General features: G+C 38.9%; 1 protein-coding gene across 2 annotated transcripts; it reads left to right on the forward strand.

Moving 5' to 3' along the window:
• Positions 1-1,063: 1,063 nt before the first annotated feature.
• FBXO30 (F-box protein 30) lies at positions 1,064-18,153 on the forward strand. Of its 2 annotated transcripts, XM_057406860.1 has the most exons (4): positions 1,064-1,152; positions 5,641-5,745; positions 12,328-14,419; positions 15,273-18,153. In XM_057406860.1, exons 3-4 carry the CDS (start codon positions 12,344-12,346, stop codon positions 15,474-15,476), a joined length of 2,280 nt encoding a protein of 759 aa, XP_057262843.1. In that variant the 5' UTR covers positions 1,064-1,152; positions 5,641-5,745; positions 12,328-12,343; the 3' UTR covers positions 15,477-18,153. The 2 variants fall into 2 exon arrangements, with proteins under 2 accessions (XP_057262843.1, XP_057262844.1); XM_057406861.1 differs by lacking the exon at positions 5,641-5,745 and having other exon boundaries at positions 1,085-1,152.
• The last annotated feature ends 2,234 nt before the right edge of the window (positions 18,154-20,387 follow it).

Below are 20,387 nucleotides of genomic sequence, written 5' to 3' on the forward strand. Positions count from 1 at the left end.
ACCAAACCTGGGTTAAGGCTTAAGAGACTTAGAGATTATTTTGTTCAAGGCCAGGCTGGATGGAGCTTTGAGCAACCTGGTCTAGTGGAAAGTGTCCCTGCCCATAGCAGGGGGGTTGGAACTAGATTCTCTCTCTCAAACAGGAATCTACATAGATGGCAAGGAAATGTCTCTGGAAACTTGGTGAGGACAAGCAAAATTTTCAACAGGAAGTTAAAGAATACTATTTATTGTGAATTAACAAATTCATCTTCACAGTCTCTAACTTCAGGGGGAAGAGAAAGGGTGAGAAGTTTACACTAGTATCTTCTGCTTTACTTGCATGATGACAAAACACACTGTACCCCCGCAAAACATGTCATGCCTATCAGGAATACAGACCCTCACAGCTGGAACACCCTGAGTAACTCCTGCCAAGCTACAGCCTTCTAACCAGCTGGCTTCCACACTCTGAAAATTGGAACCTGCAAAGGCAGGCTCAACACCCTGCACCTCTGACTTTTGGGAGCAAGTTCAAGTTTTTTTTTGGAAAAAAACAACATTTTGCTCATTTACATAGAAGCCTGCGGGGTCACCATAACCCACACACATAAAGGGAAGTGTTTCGCAAACACTGACAGTAACACCGCAGTCTCCATTGGGCCCTAGGTGAGCCGAGGGTGTTGCCCGCACACAAGGCAGCAGTCGCGCCCCCGCCCGGCAGACAGCAGGTAACCCTGCTAACATGGCACCGCCTGGGCAGGTCACACCGGGACCTAGCCCTCCCTGCCGCCACCCCCGTCCCGCACCAACGGCAGCCAAACGACGCGCACGAACCCACCCCAATCACTGACACCAGCGCGCATGCGCACAGGCGAGAACTTGAAGAAGGGGAGAGCAGGCAGGCACGCGACATCCGGGTACTCTGTCCCGTCCCCGCCCCTCCCGCCAGGGAAGAAAGGCCGCGCGGGCGTCCCGCGCGCTTCCTCAGCCTGTTGCCCCGCCCCGCGCGCGCTGCCGTTGGGGGCGCGGCCGTTGGGTGGTGAGGCAAGGGCCGGGTCGGGAGAGGCGAGAGGAGTGTCGCGGCGGAGAGCCGGGAGGGGGAAGAGTGAGTCGCAGCCCAGTCTTCTGCAGACCTTCCGCGCCCTGCTGTCTGCCGAGCGACGGGGACGGGTGAGCCGCAGCTGTCCGGGACTCGCGGGGCGAGCCGGGGCCTGCGCCGCCCCGGCGGGGCTGTGTACCGCTCCTGGCCGGCGCCGGCTGCTTGGCAGCCGGGTGGTAAACAAATGGCGGCCTGGCGGGGCGAGCGGGGCCCAGCGCCGGCTCGGTCAGGGCCCCCGCCGGCCTGACAGGTCCCTGCCGGGAGGTGGAGAAGGCCATGGGGGGCTTGGTATGTGGCTGCTGCGCCCACGTCTCATTCGCCCTGCCCGGCCCTAGGTGCTGAGTGTGTGCCGGTGGTAAAGTGCCATGTAGGGTGGCCGGCTTCTGCCCCGCCCCTGGGCTTATTCCCTCCGCGCCTCGCTGCCGCCGGGACCGGACGACGGCGGCGGAGCGAGCCTGTCGCTGCCTCTTAGCCCGCGGTGCGGCCAGCGCTACCCGGCGTGTCGCGGTAGCACGCTGGAAGGGGTCGGGCCGAGGTCTGCCTGGTAGTGTAGAGACTGCAGTCCAGCGTCTCGTTCTTCATGGAAGGAAAGGGGAAGAGGGCAAATAAGCCAGAGATATTGCTGAAATCCTTCTGTAGTCGTTCCTGTATTTCGAGTAGCTGTGTCTGACCGTATAACAGGTGGTGGTTTGTCTTCTGAGAGTGCTGTTTTTAATGGGTGTTAGTGATGTGCCTTGCAACCTTTTTTTCTTTCCCTTATGAAGGTAAAAGAAGGCTGCCTAGCTGTAGTCCGGTAATCCCACGGGTCGGTAGACAAAAGCGTGTAGGGAGATGACAGCAGCTTTTTGAACAGCACGCACGTTTAAACAGTCGTGTGGCTTCACTTCTAAAAGTTCTAGCGCCACTGTTGTTCCCAGCAGGTCTTCCGAATTCTCCAGGGAGAAAACCCGTGGGCTGGAGAGACGGCTTGCTTTTGTTCTGTAAAGTTCTGCTCGGATTTGGCTGAGGAGCTTTTCATAATCCTTTTTTCCCTTTGGCTGCTTATGTTGTTAAAATGCCAAAATAAGTGTGTGTTAACCTACTAATCCAAAACTGGGCCTGTGCTGCTGTAGGAACAGCATCATTTTGCAGCCACTGCCTTCTGCTGTTAATGCCATACACTTTAACTTGTGTTGTGGGAGGGTTAAGGTTCATGCATCCCTGCTGATAAGGTTGTTATGCTTATTTATGATATTTCTCTCTCCAGCCCTCTTGCTAAAGTACAAAAATATTATTAAAAGAATTTTGTTGGTAAGCAAGTCACATACCTGGAAGACTGAAAAATGTGCTGGGACCTTCAATCTGTCTTCCAGTCCACATATGTGTAAATATTTGTGGATAATTTCTCCTTAGTGGTCACATTTCATCCATAGAAGAAATAAATTGAAAGTGCGAATTTGGATTGTGTTGCAGGCTCAGACTTTTTGTGTGCTCTTTGTCTTATTCTTCTCCAAAGTTAGAAGGTATTAGCGAACAGGAGAATCCCAGTATAGCAGATGTAGGCTATCCAAAAGCAGGATTTTACTTTGCTGCTTAAATATTGTTTCTTTTTCACGAAAGTCTCCTTTTACTCAGTTAACTTCTCAAATTTAGATTATATTTCCCTTGCCTCCTACTTTGATGTTAAAAGTCTAATGGACAAAATAAGTGCTTAGTTAAATTAGCAATATCTGGTTGGAAACTTTCTGGATAAGATTTCTCTACAATTTTGGACAACCGTTTTTTGACCTAAGTTCTAAAGAGTATCTTATAGTACCTTTGTGAAGGAGGCAGGCATGCACCTATTAAGTCTCCAAGTGCACTCCCATAACTGTTGTGGATGTCAGCTTTGTGACAAACCTATGCTTTGTGTTCAGTCCACTTGAACTAAAAATAACAGAATTTCCTTCATACTGATAGACCCTATTTCTTTGGTGACATCTGTCTCAAATGAGGCAAATGCTGTTTGCCTCTGGCACTGAGATCTGATGGTATAGATATGGGAGGAGGGAATAATTTATCTAGTGATTATTGTAATGATGACAATTCTCTTTCTGTTCCCTTATGCACGATAAGAATAAAGCTAACTGAAGTATTTGTTGGTAAGATGGTTATATTGGATAAGGAGTAAGCATTCCTAAAGAAAGCATAAATAAACAAGTAATTACATTATTGACAGTTACAGAGAAAACCTATGTAGGCTGTCCTAAGTATCTCGGCACCATCTAGTCTCAATATTGAATAAAGGAAAAATACTGAAAAATCTTGTAATACAGACTGATCTAAAAGAGGCCAAGAGAATTAAAATTGCAGGGGAGCTCTAGGTTCTGACTGATTTTGCAAGCTGCTGTTTTTAGTAATTTCTGAGGTGATGCTTAATGTCTTATTTTAAAGATGTTGCAATCTGCTAATGCTGCTTGAATCTACAATACCATGAAAGTAGTAGAACATCTGTGTAGAAGAGTCTGTAGAGCATCTTGGTAGACTGTGCTGTTTACCAAATGCCAAAGATTGATCTAAGCTCCTAATGTGCAATCATGATGAAACCCTGGTAAGTTTAAACTTTGGGCATGAGAACAAGAGGTGCAGTGAGGTAAAGTTCTAGTCGGCTTAGATAGGTGGTTCAGGAAGGTCGTTCAGGAACCCTAACTGGTTCAGACTTGGTTACATAGGTGCTGAGAGGTGGCTGGTGTTTAGTTTGTTGAAGTTTAAGCTTTGTATGTCTGTTTAGAAGCTGTAGTTTTACAAAAGTCCTATGTGACAGAAATCTGTTGGAGTGACAGATTCTTTGCAAGCAGGATCTTTTTAGGAGTGTGCTTTATTGATGTAGCTGTAATTGCTCTTTCAAAACCTTTTTTTAGCTGAGTCACTATTGTCGTTGACTATGGAATGTGTTTGGATGGGAATGTTTAGCTGGCGTCTTCGGGGGAAAAAGTAATAGCATCAAGCCTGTTGACATTTGGAAAAGCAGTCTTAAGTGATACTAGAGATCAGAAATTGATGACTCATTGTGCATCTTAAAATCCTACACAAACTTGCAGTGCAGAAGTTTTTTTTTCTAGTTCTTCATTCAAGTTAAAAACATACTGAAAGAGCTGGTATAACATTTTCATTGAGATGTATTCCCAGCTTTCTATCATCATGTTTGAGATAAGTGAGGTTTTTGTTTAGAAAATAGGTTTGCTTTTTTAACAGGATTTTTTTTTTTTACTATTTTCTTTGGTTTTAAAGCCAAGCAGCTTGGAAGGGGAAAAAGCCAAACAGGTACTGCAAAAACATCTTATATTTGAGAAGAAAGTGAAATGCCTGCAAATAGAATAGGTTAAAGTTGTTAATACTGTCTCTGTTCTTGTTCTCCTATTCTTTCTGCTCCACTTATAACTTGTCAAAATATTTTAGGACAAACTCCATCTTTTCTACTTCAGTATTATCTGGTGCAGTATATGTGTGTGTGGGGTGTCTTAAATATTTTGCCTACTCTCTGCTCCTGCTGTACAGTGGTCAGGCCATCAAGGGTGTATTTTTAATAGAAAATATCACCTTATATGTACAGGGTACACGAGATCTACATTTCAGTCTGGGATCTTGGAGAGAAGTTGGGCTTGTGTTCCATTTACTTTAAAGTTTTCTAATTTTGCTGTGGGAACTGGTTAAACTTGTGCAGTAAGACCTGAAGTAGTGTATTAACAAGATTTTTGGCCTGTTCTCTGTAAATATACAGAGGTCAGGAATTCTGTGGCAACATGTATGAATTAAAATATTATGTAAGAAGAAGGATTTATTTTGGGTATCTTTTGGGTGACTAAAATTACCTTTTGTATTACAGAATGCATTACTTTTTCCAGTAATTCTGTTTCTGATTTCTGAGAAGTGACTTATTTTCTTTTCTGTCTTTCTGAAGGATTTGTGAGACAATATCTGGAAATAAGGATAGCATTGTTCTTCGGGTATATCACCTTGGTTTCATCTCTGTTAAGTTTTGGTGATAATCCATGGGCACGAACACATAGAAGAAGCAGCCTGTTATAGTAAAGAGCTTTTTACTGTTAAGCAAGTACTTAATAAGTTCTTCTGTCTGAAGACTGAAGCTGAACAAATGTTAACTAGACTTAAATTGTTTGTTGTTTGTTTTTTGGATTTTTTGTGTTTGTTTTTGGTTTTTGTTTTTTCTCCAGCTGTTGCAATCTTTAATTCAAGTTTGGGTTTGGTTTGTGTTTTCTTAAGTGGTTCCTGGTAGGCCAAACCAAAGAATGAAGGGAAGTAGGTCAGAATAGTAACTTTTAATAATCTATTGTGTAGCCTTGAATATATATAGGTAATCATTGAGTGTGACTAACAACTATAAGCTAAAATGACAGAATTTAGGTCTCGCTTGCAAATGATGTTTAAAACTTGTTTATTTTTCTGTAAAACCCGCAAAATATTTCAACATTCATAGCTCCAGATAGTTTAAGGACATGACCTTTTCAGAGGATTGGGCCATAGGGAAAGCAGTCTGTAAACCTGAAATGAAACCTTACTTCTGATCTCCTTTCTTGCAGAGCCTGCAGCAGTTGAGGAGTCGGACTGAGGTCAAGTTCAGAAGTGCTTTACACATGAAATCTACTGGCTCTGTAGCTGATTCTGCCTTGTCACCATCTCAACAGGTAGAGTGCTTTTGTGCCTGAGCCATGCAGTATGTGAAGCTGTTCCAGTGTGGTTGTCCTGTGTCAGTCAGTGTGACCAAAGGCACACTGAAGCCTTCGGTTTTCTTTGGGGAATGTGTCAAGGAGACAAGAATGCATGGCAGATCTGTCACAAAAGTACTCTAGGGAAAAGCCTAGTAGGTTTGGTTTTGATTTTTAACACTCAGAAAGTTTAGTAAGAGAAGAAAGCTTTCTGTCATTCCATCACAGCTTCTGTTCTAAAATGGAACAAAGATACATGGAGCATTGATGGAGTGTCTACTTGAGTCAAAGCAGTGTATTGCTCTGGGTTATTTCCCCTTCTGAAGTTCTTTTTTTTGTTTGTTTGGTTTTTTTTTTGTTTGGTTTTGGGTGTTTTTTTTGTTTTCTTTCAGCTTCTGTAATAAGGTGCTTGGGGCAGGAGTAGACATGGAAAACCTTTCCTTTATAAGATTGACATAAAAAGTTTTGCTTCCTTATAATTCTAATGCTCACTATTTTTGCTGTAATTAGAAGTTGGTTTGGTTTTGAGGTAGATGGATAATTTATGCTTCATAAAGGAGCTAGTATATACTCTTTCAATGCTAGATCACAGTTAAAACTACAGTCTTTCTAGAAGTATGTATCTCTCTGAAGTTTTTGCAGTGAGAAGCCATGTTTTGGACCTGACCTTTTTCTGCTGCTCTCATGTAATACGTATAAATTGCTGTAGACTTATGATGATAATGGTAGTAGTAGCATACTACTTGTATGGTAGTTTGGGCTTTAGTAATTGAAGCTCCTTCTTGTGTTATGTGATTAACAAAAAAATACTCATTTTAGCATGTCAAATATGTGCAGTCGTTACCGGGACGGCAGATGCGCTCTTTGTTGTGGATGAATTTATGTTTGACAACGCAGTAAAAACTCGTGTATCCAAAAATTCTGGATGTAGTTTTAACTTCATTGATCTGCTTTGTTGTAACAGAATTCAGGGTTGTCCTGATGAACCTGGGGCTATGGGGCTGTAATTTGTATCCTATATGTTTGAGATTTTGTGTGGTGTTGGAAGGAATTCCACTATGTGATGCAAATTAGCATTAAAAATATAAAGCTTCATAAAGTTCCTGTCAGAAACTTTTTTCAAATCGGAGGAGAAAAAAAGAGCAATTGCCTAGTATATAAAATACTAAAATATGGTCACATGCACTACTCTATTAGCTGTGCAACTGAAGCATATACTTTTAGTCACCTCTTACTCATGTTGTTTCACATTAATGACTAGCAGTTTGTAATGTTGTCTGTTCTTATGAATTCACCATTTTAAAGAGTCATTGGTATTAGTGTAGCATTAGGTTAACTTCACTTTATGTCCCTGTTTCTGGCCTTCCCAGTGCTATGGAAAGACATTTAAGTAGGATTTGAGGTACCAAGCTCCCTAATATGAGGATAAAAAGCTTCACTGGCTTTGGAGAAGCCTCAGTATGGGGCTGTTTAACCTCAGATTTTGTGGAGTCTTGAGGAATAGAGTTAGAGCATCGTCAAGCAGGGATGGCTAGTAGTGGTTATACTTGCTAGCTGAAGTGGTGTCTGAACCTCCAGTTTGTGTTTTTCACTGGTTATTTTGAAACTAATGAAGTCAAAACCACCTCAAACCAGTCAACCCAAACACCAGCATAGGGATATTGGTGCCAAAAAGGGACCCAAAAAGGGAGCATAACCTGAATAACAAAGTTAATGTAGCCGTGCTACTGTAGTAATAGACTGAGGTATTGTTTTTTAGGTACAAAAATGGTCACACTTTTTCTGCAGGACAAGGATGACAAGACAAGAAAAGCATGCATGCTTGGATATAGAAAAATCAAATAGCTTGTTCAATAATTATCACTAGTGCTGCCAATTCTATTTTGGCAGAGTATTTAAAGCACTTTTTTTTTAATTTTTTTTATACTGCTTAATATTTTTTTTATTTATACTGCTCTTTACCTCTTGTCTTATTTTTCCACACCCCCCCTTTTTTTTTTTTTTAACCACCTATCACTTAAATGGCTTTCTCACTTGGCCATTTGCTCTCTGAAAGTTTCTGCATCTTACCAGACTTGTTAGCCACTCTTTTAGCCAGACTTGGGTAAAAATAGAAGATTTAGAAATCTGGCACTCTTCTACAATCTCCAAAACAAAAGGGATTTTTTTTTTTTTAGAATGCTTTGCATATATTTGGCAGCTTGTGGGTGGATTTGGATGCTCTTGGGAGCTTAAACCTGTAGTACTGCTTGTGTCTGTCTCTTCTACTTCTTTGAACATGTAATTTAAGAACCTGTTGCCCTGTTTAGTCAAATTTGAGAGAAGGAAGAGTCTCAAAGATACTTGAGCTTCATAGGTTTGATGAGTAACAGGTAGCCGAGTAATAGAGGGTTCCAGGAGCAGTAATAGTTGCTGTGATTGCATATCTTATTGGGACCAGAGAATTCATATAGGGCGGAGTAAGTAAGCAGACTTTGGGTTTGATAACACTAAGTGCAGCTCCTTATACTTTGTGGCATAGAAGAAAGCGACAGCTCTCACTGCTCTGAAATATTGTGTAGTGACTGAAACCCTTCTTATGCTATTTTAATGTTTGTGTTACAACAGCAACTGAAAATCATGTGGCTGTAGCAGCTGGAATTTTAATCCTTTTAATTATGATAGATTTTCAAAGCATGTTCTGGCTGTTTTGGTCAGCTGACTGTATAGTATGTACAATAACATCAAGTGATTGCACAAATTCTGAGAGCAGTGGTCGCCTCACTGGAACGGGATGTATTTTTAGGTCTCTCTGCTAGTAACAGTCAAGTGCATGTACTTAAGCATCTCATATGAACTGAAGCTAGTTGCTGACACTACACAATCAGAAAAGAACAGCTGTTCATTCTTGCTATAGTCATTGATCTGACACTATCTTCTCACCAATTTGTGGCAAGGAACACAATGGGGTATAAACACGCATTATTGGTACGTATTTTAATGAGGGTTTTTCTTCAGGTCAGTAATGACACTCTTTGCTAGTTCTTTAAATTTTCTGTATTGGAGGAAATCAAAGCACTTTGTTACCTTCAGCAAGAATTTTCTTTTATCTCCCCTTTACCCAACAGTTTTTTCTTTTACAAGGCAATGTTTGGGAAGAGGGTGTAGTACGAGTGATTATATTGATTATGGTTCTTCAAGGGAAAATGCTTTTAATCAATGAATCCAAGAGGTGCTAAGTTCCATGGTTCACAAAGTTAGCTTACAAATGAGGTAACCATTTGTAGATTAATGAATGTGCTAATTCCTGAGATCTTATCCATCTATTTCATCAGTTTAATAGGGTGTGTTTTTGTTGTTTTTTTTTTTTTTTAGCCTTTGGACTTAATTTGCAATTTGATAATGGGGCTATATCAAAAGCCTTAACTAGTTTAAACAGTCCAGGAACTCATGACTGCCCAAACCAGCTGTTGAGCTTGAAGCTCAGGTATTAAAATTAAAAATGAAGAAGAGGACATTTAATATACATATAAAAGGACTTTGTATTAATCTATAAATAAAATGTGACATTTTTAGTAAATTGAAGTTCTGCAGCAGGTGCTGTGAAGTTAAGGCTAGTAAGCAGGACATGTAATTTTACTGAATGTCCTGTTGATGATCTACTGTTGTCCAAAGAGATTTTCAATTACGTATTCAGTTAAGGAGTCAAAGAATTTGAATTTTAAGAGAAATGGCAAACTAATATTAAACTTCTTAGTGACCAATAAAATTTGTATTTTTGGAAACTGAAAGAATAGGTTACTTGAGCTACTTAATGGAACACAGGCATAACTTTATGAAAACAATTACAGACATCTGTTAATAGAACTAAATTAGCGTCTACGTATTGGTAAAACATGGTATTTTAGTGTCTGCTCTGGCTTTCTTGTACTGTCTGTTAGTGATAGATGATGTTTTGGTCAGGCTTTGTCTTCCACAAGTCAAAATTTCATTTGCTTGTATGAAGTCATTAAGTTTTGATGAATATTAGCTTATATCTGAAAGGAGTCCAGGAGCCTGAGAAAAGACAGTATCATCATGCAACTCGGGTTTCACAATCTGACTTGTAAAGACCAAGATAGTGTGGTAGGGAGGAGGATGTTTTACTGTCTTAATAGAATGTTCTTCTGTGTAAGCTCACATAGGCTATTTAAAGGTAGTATTTAATGATGGTTGACTAATTTAGGGTATGTCTACACAAATGGTGCAGGCAAACATGAGCTCAGTTGACTGCATTCTGAGCTGTCTGCATACAGGCCAGATTTGGCCTAGAAGCAATAGAACAGTGCTAGCATAACATAGCAGTATGTGAGCTAACACACCTACCTTCTGCTCCAGAAGTGGTTCACTTCTGGCCATCTTAAAAGTAAGCAGGGCACGCAGCTTTTTGGTAAGTAAGAAAAACCACCAACCAGCCAAACAAAACACCCCCAAAAAACCCCAAACCCCAAACTGAACCACCAAAAAAAACCCCTGAAACCATTGAACATATTTATGGATAACTGATTAAATTAAGCCTTAGTGATACCTGACTAGGCTCTGTGAGGGCTCTTTCATTATGAACTAGCAATTGTCTTTGTCAGGGCTGTTTCCATTTTGTGGAAAACTAGGAAAGCTAGAGTTTGGTTTCAGTATTTGTGTAAAAGTCCGAAATTTTCTTTGGTCTAGCAACAGATAGCTTGCTGTGTTTGGCAGGAATTATGTTGAGAGGGCTTTGCTGGAAGAAGTAAAAAAATATCTCCAGATAAGTCAACTTCCTCATTTTAATTCTTCACTGAAAACATTTCAGCTCTTTGCAATAGTTGCTATCTGACTTAATGTGCAAGCTGAAAACAGGTTGTGTGCCAGAAGGATTTCATAAAATGTTTAGCAAGTCAGTCACTGGGTTCAGTAGCTGATGCACTTGATAATTTATTCAAATCTTACTTGGTGTATAAATATTAAGGTGTGGTGGGGAAAACTCAGCTGTGTTTTGCCTGTTAAGTGTATCACATACGCTTCTTTGTTAGAAGTGTTCAGGAGAGTAGGTGGCTAAAATATTTGAGTTATCCAAATTACGATGGATGAGGGGGATGATGCTACTTAAAGTTGGTATGGATTTCAAAGCATTAAAAAAATACAAGTGAGTGAAGTGTCACATAAATTTCTATTTAAGTGCTTTAAATTAGAGTGTCTAAAAAGCAGTTTTGTTTCCTCTTCAGTTTGAGCAAAAGGAATAATATTAAGCAGTTTTATTTTTACAGTTTAGTTTCTGTAAGCATTTATTTTTCAAGGAAATCGCTAGAGGGTGGGGAGTGAGGAAAAGATAGAATTGAGCAATGTATTTTTGACACAGTGTTTTGAGATTTGGCTTTGTGTAAGTCATTCTCTGATTTTTCTGAACTGCACTCCCTCGTGCTATCAATTCTGAGAAGGAGTTTGTTAGAGCATAGGGGAGAGGTTGGTTACTTGTGTGAGCCTGCACTCCAGCTGGTAACAATTCCAGAGCTTCTCCAAGCATGGTACAAAGATACAAAGTTTACTCTCTTCCTCTTCCCCCCCCCCCCTTTTTTTTAATTCTACCACAAATAATTGAATATTTTTTTTGTGTCAGTATGTTTTAATATTATGCAGTGAGTTTTGTTTGGATTTTTATTGCTCTCTGACCTTGTAAAGTTGTTGAGATACCCTTACACTCCAAACTGCTGGTATTATCAGTACAGCTGTAGGATGGATTAAAAAATTCACCTTTTTGGGTTGAACTGGAGGTATAGATAAGACCTTGTTGGGCATTAAGTTTTACGTAAAAGATTTCAGTGAAATAAGAGGACTTAGTTAATGCATAGTATAATTGCTACCCTTGGGCAGCAGCTACTACAAAAATAAGGGAGGAGCTATAGGCTATGGATGAAGAAGAATGAAGAGCTGTAGTAAAGGACTGTTGTCAGAAGCATGGAATGGGGGAAGATGGGACACAACAGGGAACCGAGATAACATGCTGAGGGTTGCAGATTGCTTTCCACAGAACTGCATGAAGAGGGTATCAGAAGTTTAGATGGTAGCAAGCAGACCAGGGAATAGGTTGCCTCTGTTTCATTTGGAAAACTGGAGATGAGGATGAATCTGGCTTCCTTTAATTGTCTGCTTACTCTGTAGAGCTGTATGGTTTATGATTTTGGGTAGTAGGCCATTGAAGTAGTAGGAGAAAAACAATATTTTGTTTTCATTGAGTCTTCCATTTGTAATGGGAAGGGGAAAAGAGCTATTCCAGAGGGATGACTATACAGCAGTTTTGCCTGATTTGCATGTATTACACCTGGTGTATAAATGCATGTCTGTGTCTTGAACTCTGATAAATGTGTATCTTTAATTTTCAGGTGAACATTTAAATACCATTTCTTTGAGATAAAATGTCACATTTTCTTAAAATGGCTACTGATCAGCTCACATTGTGTTAATGTATATCTTTCTGTACATGCAGAAGATGAAAAACTGCAAATAAAAGTAAATATTAATAATATTGAGTTACATTCTATACTTTTGTCTCCTTTCTTTTTTACTCAGAATTGGATTTACAGTCATGGAAGAACATCAGCAACATTTACACTGTGTGAACTGTGTCAGCCGTCGTTGTATGACCAGACCAGAGCCTGGCATTTCCTGTGATCTGATTGGCTGCCCATTGGTTTGTGGAGCAGTTTTTCACTCATGTAAAGCTGAGGAACATCGCATGTTATGTCCACTTGAAAGAGTGCCTTGTTTGAACAGTGGCTTTGGATGTCCCTTCATAGTAGCCCGAAATAAAATTGCTGATCATCTAGAAGTTTGTCCTGCAAGTGTGGTATGTTGTACCATGGAGTGGAATAGATGGCCAGTCAGTTACGCAGACCGAAAATCTTATGAAAATCTGAGTAAAGATGTTGATGAAGTGGAGCAACTAGATATGGCTTTAGCCCTTCAAGACCAGCGAATGTTATTAGAATCACTTAAAGTAGCAACTATGATGTCAAAAGCAGGTGATCAAATACCAGAATCCAGAGAGCAAACCTCTGTCAAATCAAGTGCCCCAGATACAGTGCATTCAAATGGTTTAATGCCTGTAGATGAAGAGTCTTATGGTGCTCTTTATCAAGCTACTGTAGAAACAACGAGGAGTTTAGCTGCTGCTCTGGATATCCTGAACACTGCTACAAGGGACATTAATATGCTAAGTTCAAGCCTCTGCAGTTCACCACAGGAAATTAAAGAAGATACTGAGATTAAAGAGCAAGCTTCTAATGGCATTATTAAGGATAAAAAGTCTGACCATGAATATACAGATGAAGATAACATAGGAGCAGCTGGGGGGATAAAATTTGACAGCCTGAGTCAAAACTCACAAATGGAGCAAAATGGTTCTAGTGATATTTGTTATGATGTAGTGCAAAAACGTGACTTAAATCTAAACCTCAATAACTCCTCAGTTTTGTGTAATGGCTTTCATGTAGAAAATGAATGTTCAAAGGTGTTGGACCAGAATGAAGATCTTGGTGTATCTAATTCAAAACCATCCAGTGTAGCAAATGGTGAATGTACTGCTTCTCATGATGATGAAGCATTGCAGTCTTGCAGCTCCCTCCCTGTAACAGCACAACTTAAAGAAGTAGTATCAGCTGATCAGTTAGTTAATGGCAGTGTTAATCATGTACTACTTCCCCGTAATGCTAATGAAGAAGAAATGTTAGAGAGACAAGTGGAGCAGGAAAGATTGAGAAATGTAGATGCATTTTCACTTTTACGGCGTCGATCGTACAACTTCATTGTTAACAACTATTGGTCTACATTAAAAGAAGACAAAGCTGTTGATACATCAGATTTGGAGATAACAGAAGATCCTATGGGTCTTCAAGGGATCGATCTAATCACTGCAGCTCTGTTGTTTTGCCTAGGAGATTCTCCCGGCGGTAGAGGGATATCAGAAAGTCGTGCTGTTGATGTGTATCGCATTGACTTCGGGACCCAAACATTTTCTCTCCCATCTGCTATACTGGCCACTAATACAATGGTGGGGGAAATAGCTTCAGCTTCTGCATGTGATCATGCCAACCCACAGCTCTCAAATCCAAGTCCATTCCAGACCCTTGGACTGGATTTGGTATTAGAATATGTGGCTAGATACCAAACAAAACAGCGTTCAATGTTTACATTTGTTTGTGGACAGTTGTTTAGGAGGAATGAATTTTCATCGCATTTTAAGAATGTGCATGGTGACATTCATGCTGGCCTTAATGGCTGGATGGAGCAGAGGTGTCCTTTGGCATATTATGGGTGTACATACTCTCAAAGAAGGTTTTGCCCTTCAACACAAGGGGCAAAAATTATTCATGACCGCCACTTACGGTCATTTGGAGTTCAGCCTTGTATTTCCACAGTATTAGTAGAACCAGCAAAAAGCTGCTTAATTGGACTACACAATGACCATCTGAGTAGTCTACCTTTTGAGGTTCTGCAGCACATCGCTAGTTTTCTAGACGGTTTTAGTTTATGTCAGCTTTCCAGAGTGTCACGTTTAATGAGAGATGTGTGCGGAAGCTTGCTTCAAGCACGTGGAATGGTGATACTACTATGGGAGAAGAGAAAGTATGCAGATAGAAGTTCCTGGCAGATAAAAGAAAAGGTAAGTTATTTAATTCTGAAGGTGAAAGGAAAAGTATTAAATTGGTCGTGTCTCTGCTTTTTGCCTTAGTATTTTCCTTGATCATTGTTGTTACTCCTGTTTTTTTTTTTTATGCAATATCCCTTCAAGAAACAGCTTGTTGTACAAGAACAACAAATAGTTAAAATTGATAGCAGGTTTGTCCAGTCTTTTCCACACTTGACGAAGTAGAAGTACTGCTGGTCTAATTTTTACTTGATTTAAATAAATGAACTTCTTTTCCCCAAGATTTATAAGTATTAGGTGATTACTCTTTAATATCAATATTCCATGAAAGTGCAAAAGTTGCTTACAAAGTTGGCTTTTTTTGCCTTATGCTGTTTACAGCAATTTTAATTTTTGCTGTCCTGTTGAGATCCTATCCATTGCCATGATATTGAGTGCCTTAAGAATGTAAATAATTTTTAAAACCTTTGGGTGACCTTTGTATAGTACAGTTTTCACCATCCCAATCTCCCCTGACCTGTGGAGTTATCAGCAGCAATCCTTCAGAATTGCAGAAGTTGATCATTTCAGAATGATTGTTGTGACTGGTCATGCAATACTTGGTCATTTAACTTTTGATTGCATCTACTTTGTAGATGAAAAAATTACTGCCTTTTTTGCCAGTGTTCGGAGTTGACTTGGAATCTGACTCAGGCAGAGGCTGATAATACAAAATTTAACATTGTATGTTTTGGTCATGTTGGTTTTTAGTATCAGTTATAGTAGATGTAAAGCATTGCCTGAAAGCATTACAGCATAAGGATTTAAATCCTGCTCTGAGTTCAGGTACCTTAAAACATTGTGAGCCTAAGTGCAACTTATTTTCTAGGTTTGGCGCTTCAGTACAGCCTTCTGTACTGTGAATGAGTGGAAGTTTGCTGACATCGTAAGCATGGCTGACCACTTGAAGAAATGTAGCTATAATGCTGTAGAGAGAAGAGAGGAGGCTGTTCCGCTGCCATGTATGTGTGTAACAAGAGAACTCACTAAAGAAGGACGTTCACTGCGCTCTGTTTTGAAACCAGTACTTTAAATATTGCAACCACTCCAATTGCACATACACTCAAGCACCTGATATAACCTCGGTAATCTTACGTGACACTTTATTAATGTACTAAAGATACTTTCTAGCTAAATCTACTCTGTCACTGTGTATATAAGGTTTGAAGTGACATTTATTTTTTATAATACTGTTTAGCTGGAAAGTAATGAAAGTTGCCTTAATGTTTGAAAAATTCGGAACTTGCTGGACAGGGTAGTTTTATCTAACTTATATAATTTAAGAACAAAATCCTGATGTTTTCTGGTTCACTGGTGCCCATGTTGCTGTTGACTGATAACATTTCAAAAATGGCCTCCAAATGGTATGCACATTTAGATAGGAAACACTGAATTGTACTTTCTGTATTTGGTCTGTTTTTTTTTATAACAAATTCTAATCAAAATATTTGAAAGATAAGGAAGAATTCAAAACTTTGTAATAGAGATCTCAAACACAGCTTTTAAGCACATCTTTTCTCATTACATCAGTGTTCTAGTGCTCTTCCTAGTTGACAGGTGATCTAGGATGAGCTTTTTTCTGAAGTTTTTGTTGTTGTTTTTTTTTAGCAGCAATCTAAGCAAACTCGGATTTAAAGCAGCTCAATTTTTAGTACAACTTTCTTTTGACATGTCAACAATGATTATTTCTTCTCTGAACTATTAACAAGTTATTTCACTTTTGGGAGCAAAACTTTTAGAGCTAAAAACATGGAATATAGTTTTACTCTCGCACCTACAATGATATCAATTTAAAATGTTTTTCCTTGTCCTGCAGTTGGCTGAGGGTTAAATTGCTTGAGGATTCAGAAACTCAAAGTATGTGATGAACAGTTATGAATTTATAATGCAGCTAATGAAGCAGCTTTACTTGTTCTATGGTGTTGTGAGATATATTGTCTCCTTTTCTGTTAATCTGTCTATAAAAATGCTGCTTTTTTGAGGAGCATTTTAAATTACTGGCATATATAGCAAATGTATCATCTTCATAAGATGAGACATTTGTTAATCGCATAAGGCATATCAGAAATATATGTTCAACCACATCTGTTAAGCAAACAACTCCAATTTGCTTCCAGTCTTCCGTAATAAAAGATCTCACAAAGTGTTTGCGAACAGAGAAGACATGCTATGAAAAATGGCCTGATATAGCAAATCTGTAATAACCTGAACTGACTTTCCAACTTGTATTAATTTTGGTGTCTGTAGCCTGTTGCACTTAGCAACTGTGCCACAAAGCTAAAACAGAAACAGACCAGAGCATGGAACAAAGAAATACAGATTGTATTTCCATTATAGGACAAAATAAGAGATTAGTAAGGAGGAGATGTTTACAAAAATGGCTAAATTTATTACTCATAATTTCTGTACTGGACACTTGTTTATGGCTACTCTGGCTACAGTTTGCAACTTTGGTATCTGTGCATTTTGCATTCTGGCTCCAGTCCAGCTAAACATTCACTGCCTTTTTCTATCCAGAGTGCTGCAGGTGCCCAGAAAAAAATCAAATCTATTTCTTCAGTGCCATGAGTTGAAATTAGAAGAGCTCAAACAGCCTGGACCTTCAAACTACATGTTCTTTTTCCACAATTTCTCTTTGTTTATTTTGTTTGGAGAGAGGAGAGTAAACCTTCTACAGAAGTTAGCAATATTTGCAATAATTCTTAGCTGTTACCACAGCTATCTGGAAAGGAGAATTTAGATTCATTTATAAATCTGACTACATCAGCTGTGTTTTAGGTAGGGATTTTAAACACGCACCCTACCCCCACCCTTGTTGTCTTTGTAAAATGCTTATTACCCACAAATTCTTCAATACATGGCAGGAGGGAGACTTTCATCAGTTCTGTTCTTTTAGCTCTGATGGCTCCTTGCTGCTGCTCTCTGGTGTTTAAAAGTGGTTGTGTGACTGGAAGGATCCTGAATGTTGAGGAGTTTATGCTTGTGTTTATGGCTAAATCTAATTTAAAACATCTGTTTTGGGTTACTGGTATTTTTTAGTCAGCAGTGTGGTGGTTTTGGTACTTGGCGTTTTTTGTAACTACCCAGAACCCTGGTAAGTATGGTATGCAGGCGTGTGTTGAGGTCGCTTAGGGTAAGAGGGTGTTCAGTTAGAGGAACTGGTGTTGGTAGAATCTTGCTTGTAGCACAGTGCAGATCTACATCTAAAGTATCATCAGTTGATCTATTAAAATGATTTTTTTAACGACTTGGTGTTCTTCTTAAGAAATAACACTATTTCTCAATACATGCACTTTTGTTTTCAAATGTAGATACAGGCTTTTATGTTAGTTTATTTTTTATGAGAATCCAGAGCTATTAAAATACCAATGTTGTAAACAAAATCTCTGCCTTGTAAACTGCTCCAAATGCAGGAATACAATGTAGGTTAGGATAAAAACATTTTACACTGCTATGCAGTTTGTAAAACATCTGTGATATATATTAGTCTATGAAAATGTGGCTTGTTCACATTTGCCCTTCAATTTTAAAAATGTTGTATCCCCTTCCTGGTACATCTTCCTTACAGCATATATAGATAGACAGCTGTTCCAGTTTTTCTTTTACTTGATACCGCATTGCTACTTTGTTTAAAATACTATGTTTTCAATCATTATGCAATATTTTTTTTGCAATGTCTGTTGAAATCCTAATAAAACTTTTGGAGTTTCTCTTTTAGTATGATTGTACTTCTTGTAAAACTTATCAGCCTCCCAGCATTCAAACATGGTGCTCAGTGTCTGCCTCTAGGATTTCATGTAGTACTCAAAAAATTAAGTTACATAAAGAAATCTATTTTCAAATACTTTAAACATTGCACAATTTGGAAGTGATAAATATATGTTCACTTCAGTATGAAGATCGGTCATTTGTTTTTATACTGTACGCCCATTTCTACTGCTTTGGTGCATTATGCAGCATAGGCTCCCTTCCACATTTAAAGATTTAAGTATAACACTGAAGACTCATATTGTGCCTTGTAGGCTTGTTTTAATTGTTTTTTTTTCTGAATAATAAATTAGAGTATCAGATCAATATGACAGAGAACTGTTATGCAAAGAACATTTTCAGTGCATTGTCTCATGAGTGAAGTTTTCTATAGAAAGTTGTTGCTTAAAATGGTACAAAAGATAATAGTTGTAGTTCAGACTGACTGTGGAATGGCAAAACCAAAATCTCATTAAAATAGAAGACTGCCCAGAAATTGGCCTTTTGCCCTGCCAGTTGCTAGTATGAGTATGCTAATAGTCCTTACAAATAAAAATGGACCTATAATAACATAAATTTGATAATAAATTAATCTAAACTCGGTGCTGTGGTACGACTCATATTTTTATTTCAGCTGTTAGAAACTTGTGACTATTTTACTTATTTGGCCGTGCTAGCATTTTATTTTTCTCTCTCCATAAGTGGATCAGATATTTTGCTGTGCAAGGAAATATTTTTTGTTTCAGTTTAACTTTCTTGATGGTTAAAGTGTTCTAGAGGATCTGCATGTGTACTTTAGCTTGGTTTTGTGAGAAAACTGCTTCTAAAGCTAGCTTCATAGGTTTTTACCTGCTGATTTTACTTTCCAACAATAAGATTTAAGTTCAATGGAGAATTCAGTACTTGCTGTAGTATCAGAAAGGTGATTTAAATTCTTTCAGTCAGTATCTCTTCAGGTGGCTGTGGTCATCTTCAGATGAGCAAAATCTAGTGCTTATTTACAGCACTGAGGGGAAAAATGGCATTTGGATACTGTTTATAAAGAGTTACGGCATGTAAGGCAGAGATATTTTGAAGAATGGAGTTTTCAAAGTGTGACTGTATGGCATGTGGTGAATATTGCAGCAATAATCCAAACTGGAGAGGAAAAGTGAATGGACAGGTAGGCTTAAAATAATGAAGACATCCAGTCCTAGCGTAGAGATGCTTCTGAGGGCTGGAATTTTGACTTATGCATGCTGCAACTGTGTTTTACTAATTTATCAGCTTTTTCATGATAGCAAGAGTTAGCATGCTGCTGCTTATCTCTGTGCTTTAGTTGTCAACTGTCTCCAAGTGCTGCCTGCATTCCTGAATCAAGTACTGAGTAGAATGCAGTCCTCTTTACTGAATGTGAGATATGTTTTTGGTGTAGCTTCTACATGCTGCTGGTGTCAGAGGCCATATTTGCTAAGAATAATATTAAAATAAGGTCCTTTGGATATGGAGGATTCATCTGTGTGGTTTCCATCAGTATTTGCCTGAAAAAGGGAGCAAAAAAATGCGTTAGGGAATGCAAGGAGCAAAATAAGAAGACTGATAGCATTCAGTACAGCTTGCTAATGGCCTGGCAGTCAAAAAAATGTTAATAATCATTAGATGCACTATGAAATGTGACAGCAAAACTCCATGCCTCTGCCATTTTGACAAAACAAATTCTGCAACACATGCAGTAGTAGGTATACAAACATAGCCTCAGGAATAGAAAAATGCATACAGAATGAGCATGTATGACTTTAACAGCCAAATATTGGGGGGGAGCGGAAGCTGGAATTTTGTGAGTATGCATTCACATAAGGCTAGATTTGTACAATCAGAAAATGGGATATCTGCCTTGAGGATATTTAAATGTTCTGGTGCTTAGCTTCATCCTAAACTGTGCTGGTATTTATTTAGAATCATACTATGAATGAACTGTAGAAAAATAGGAGAAGTTGCAATGACAATACAAAATTATTTCCTTGACAGTGTCATCATGTGGTATCAAACTGAGAATTTATAAGAACGGAACATAAGAAATAAAGGCATATTTTACAATCTAAGATTTACTTTTCCCCCCTAAGGTATGTTTTCAAGCATGTAACAAAAAAGCTGTCTTCAAGCTTATTGTGATTTAAACAGAGAGAATTCCGCTAGCAAGACAAAAGCTGGGTTGTGT

Source organism: Pezoporus wallicus, unplaced genomic scaffold (assembly GCF_028554395.1).
Source record: "Pezoporus wallicus isolate ANWC-B61680 ecotype Strahan unplaced genomic scaffold, APGP_CSIRO_Pwel_v1 scaffold_6362, whole genome shotgun sequence".
NCBI lineage: Eukaryota > Metazoa > Chordata > Aves > Psittaciformes > Psittacidae > Pezoporus > Pezoporus wallicus.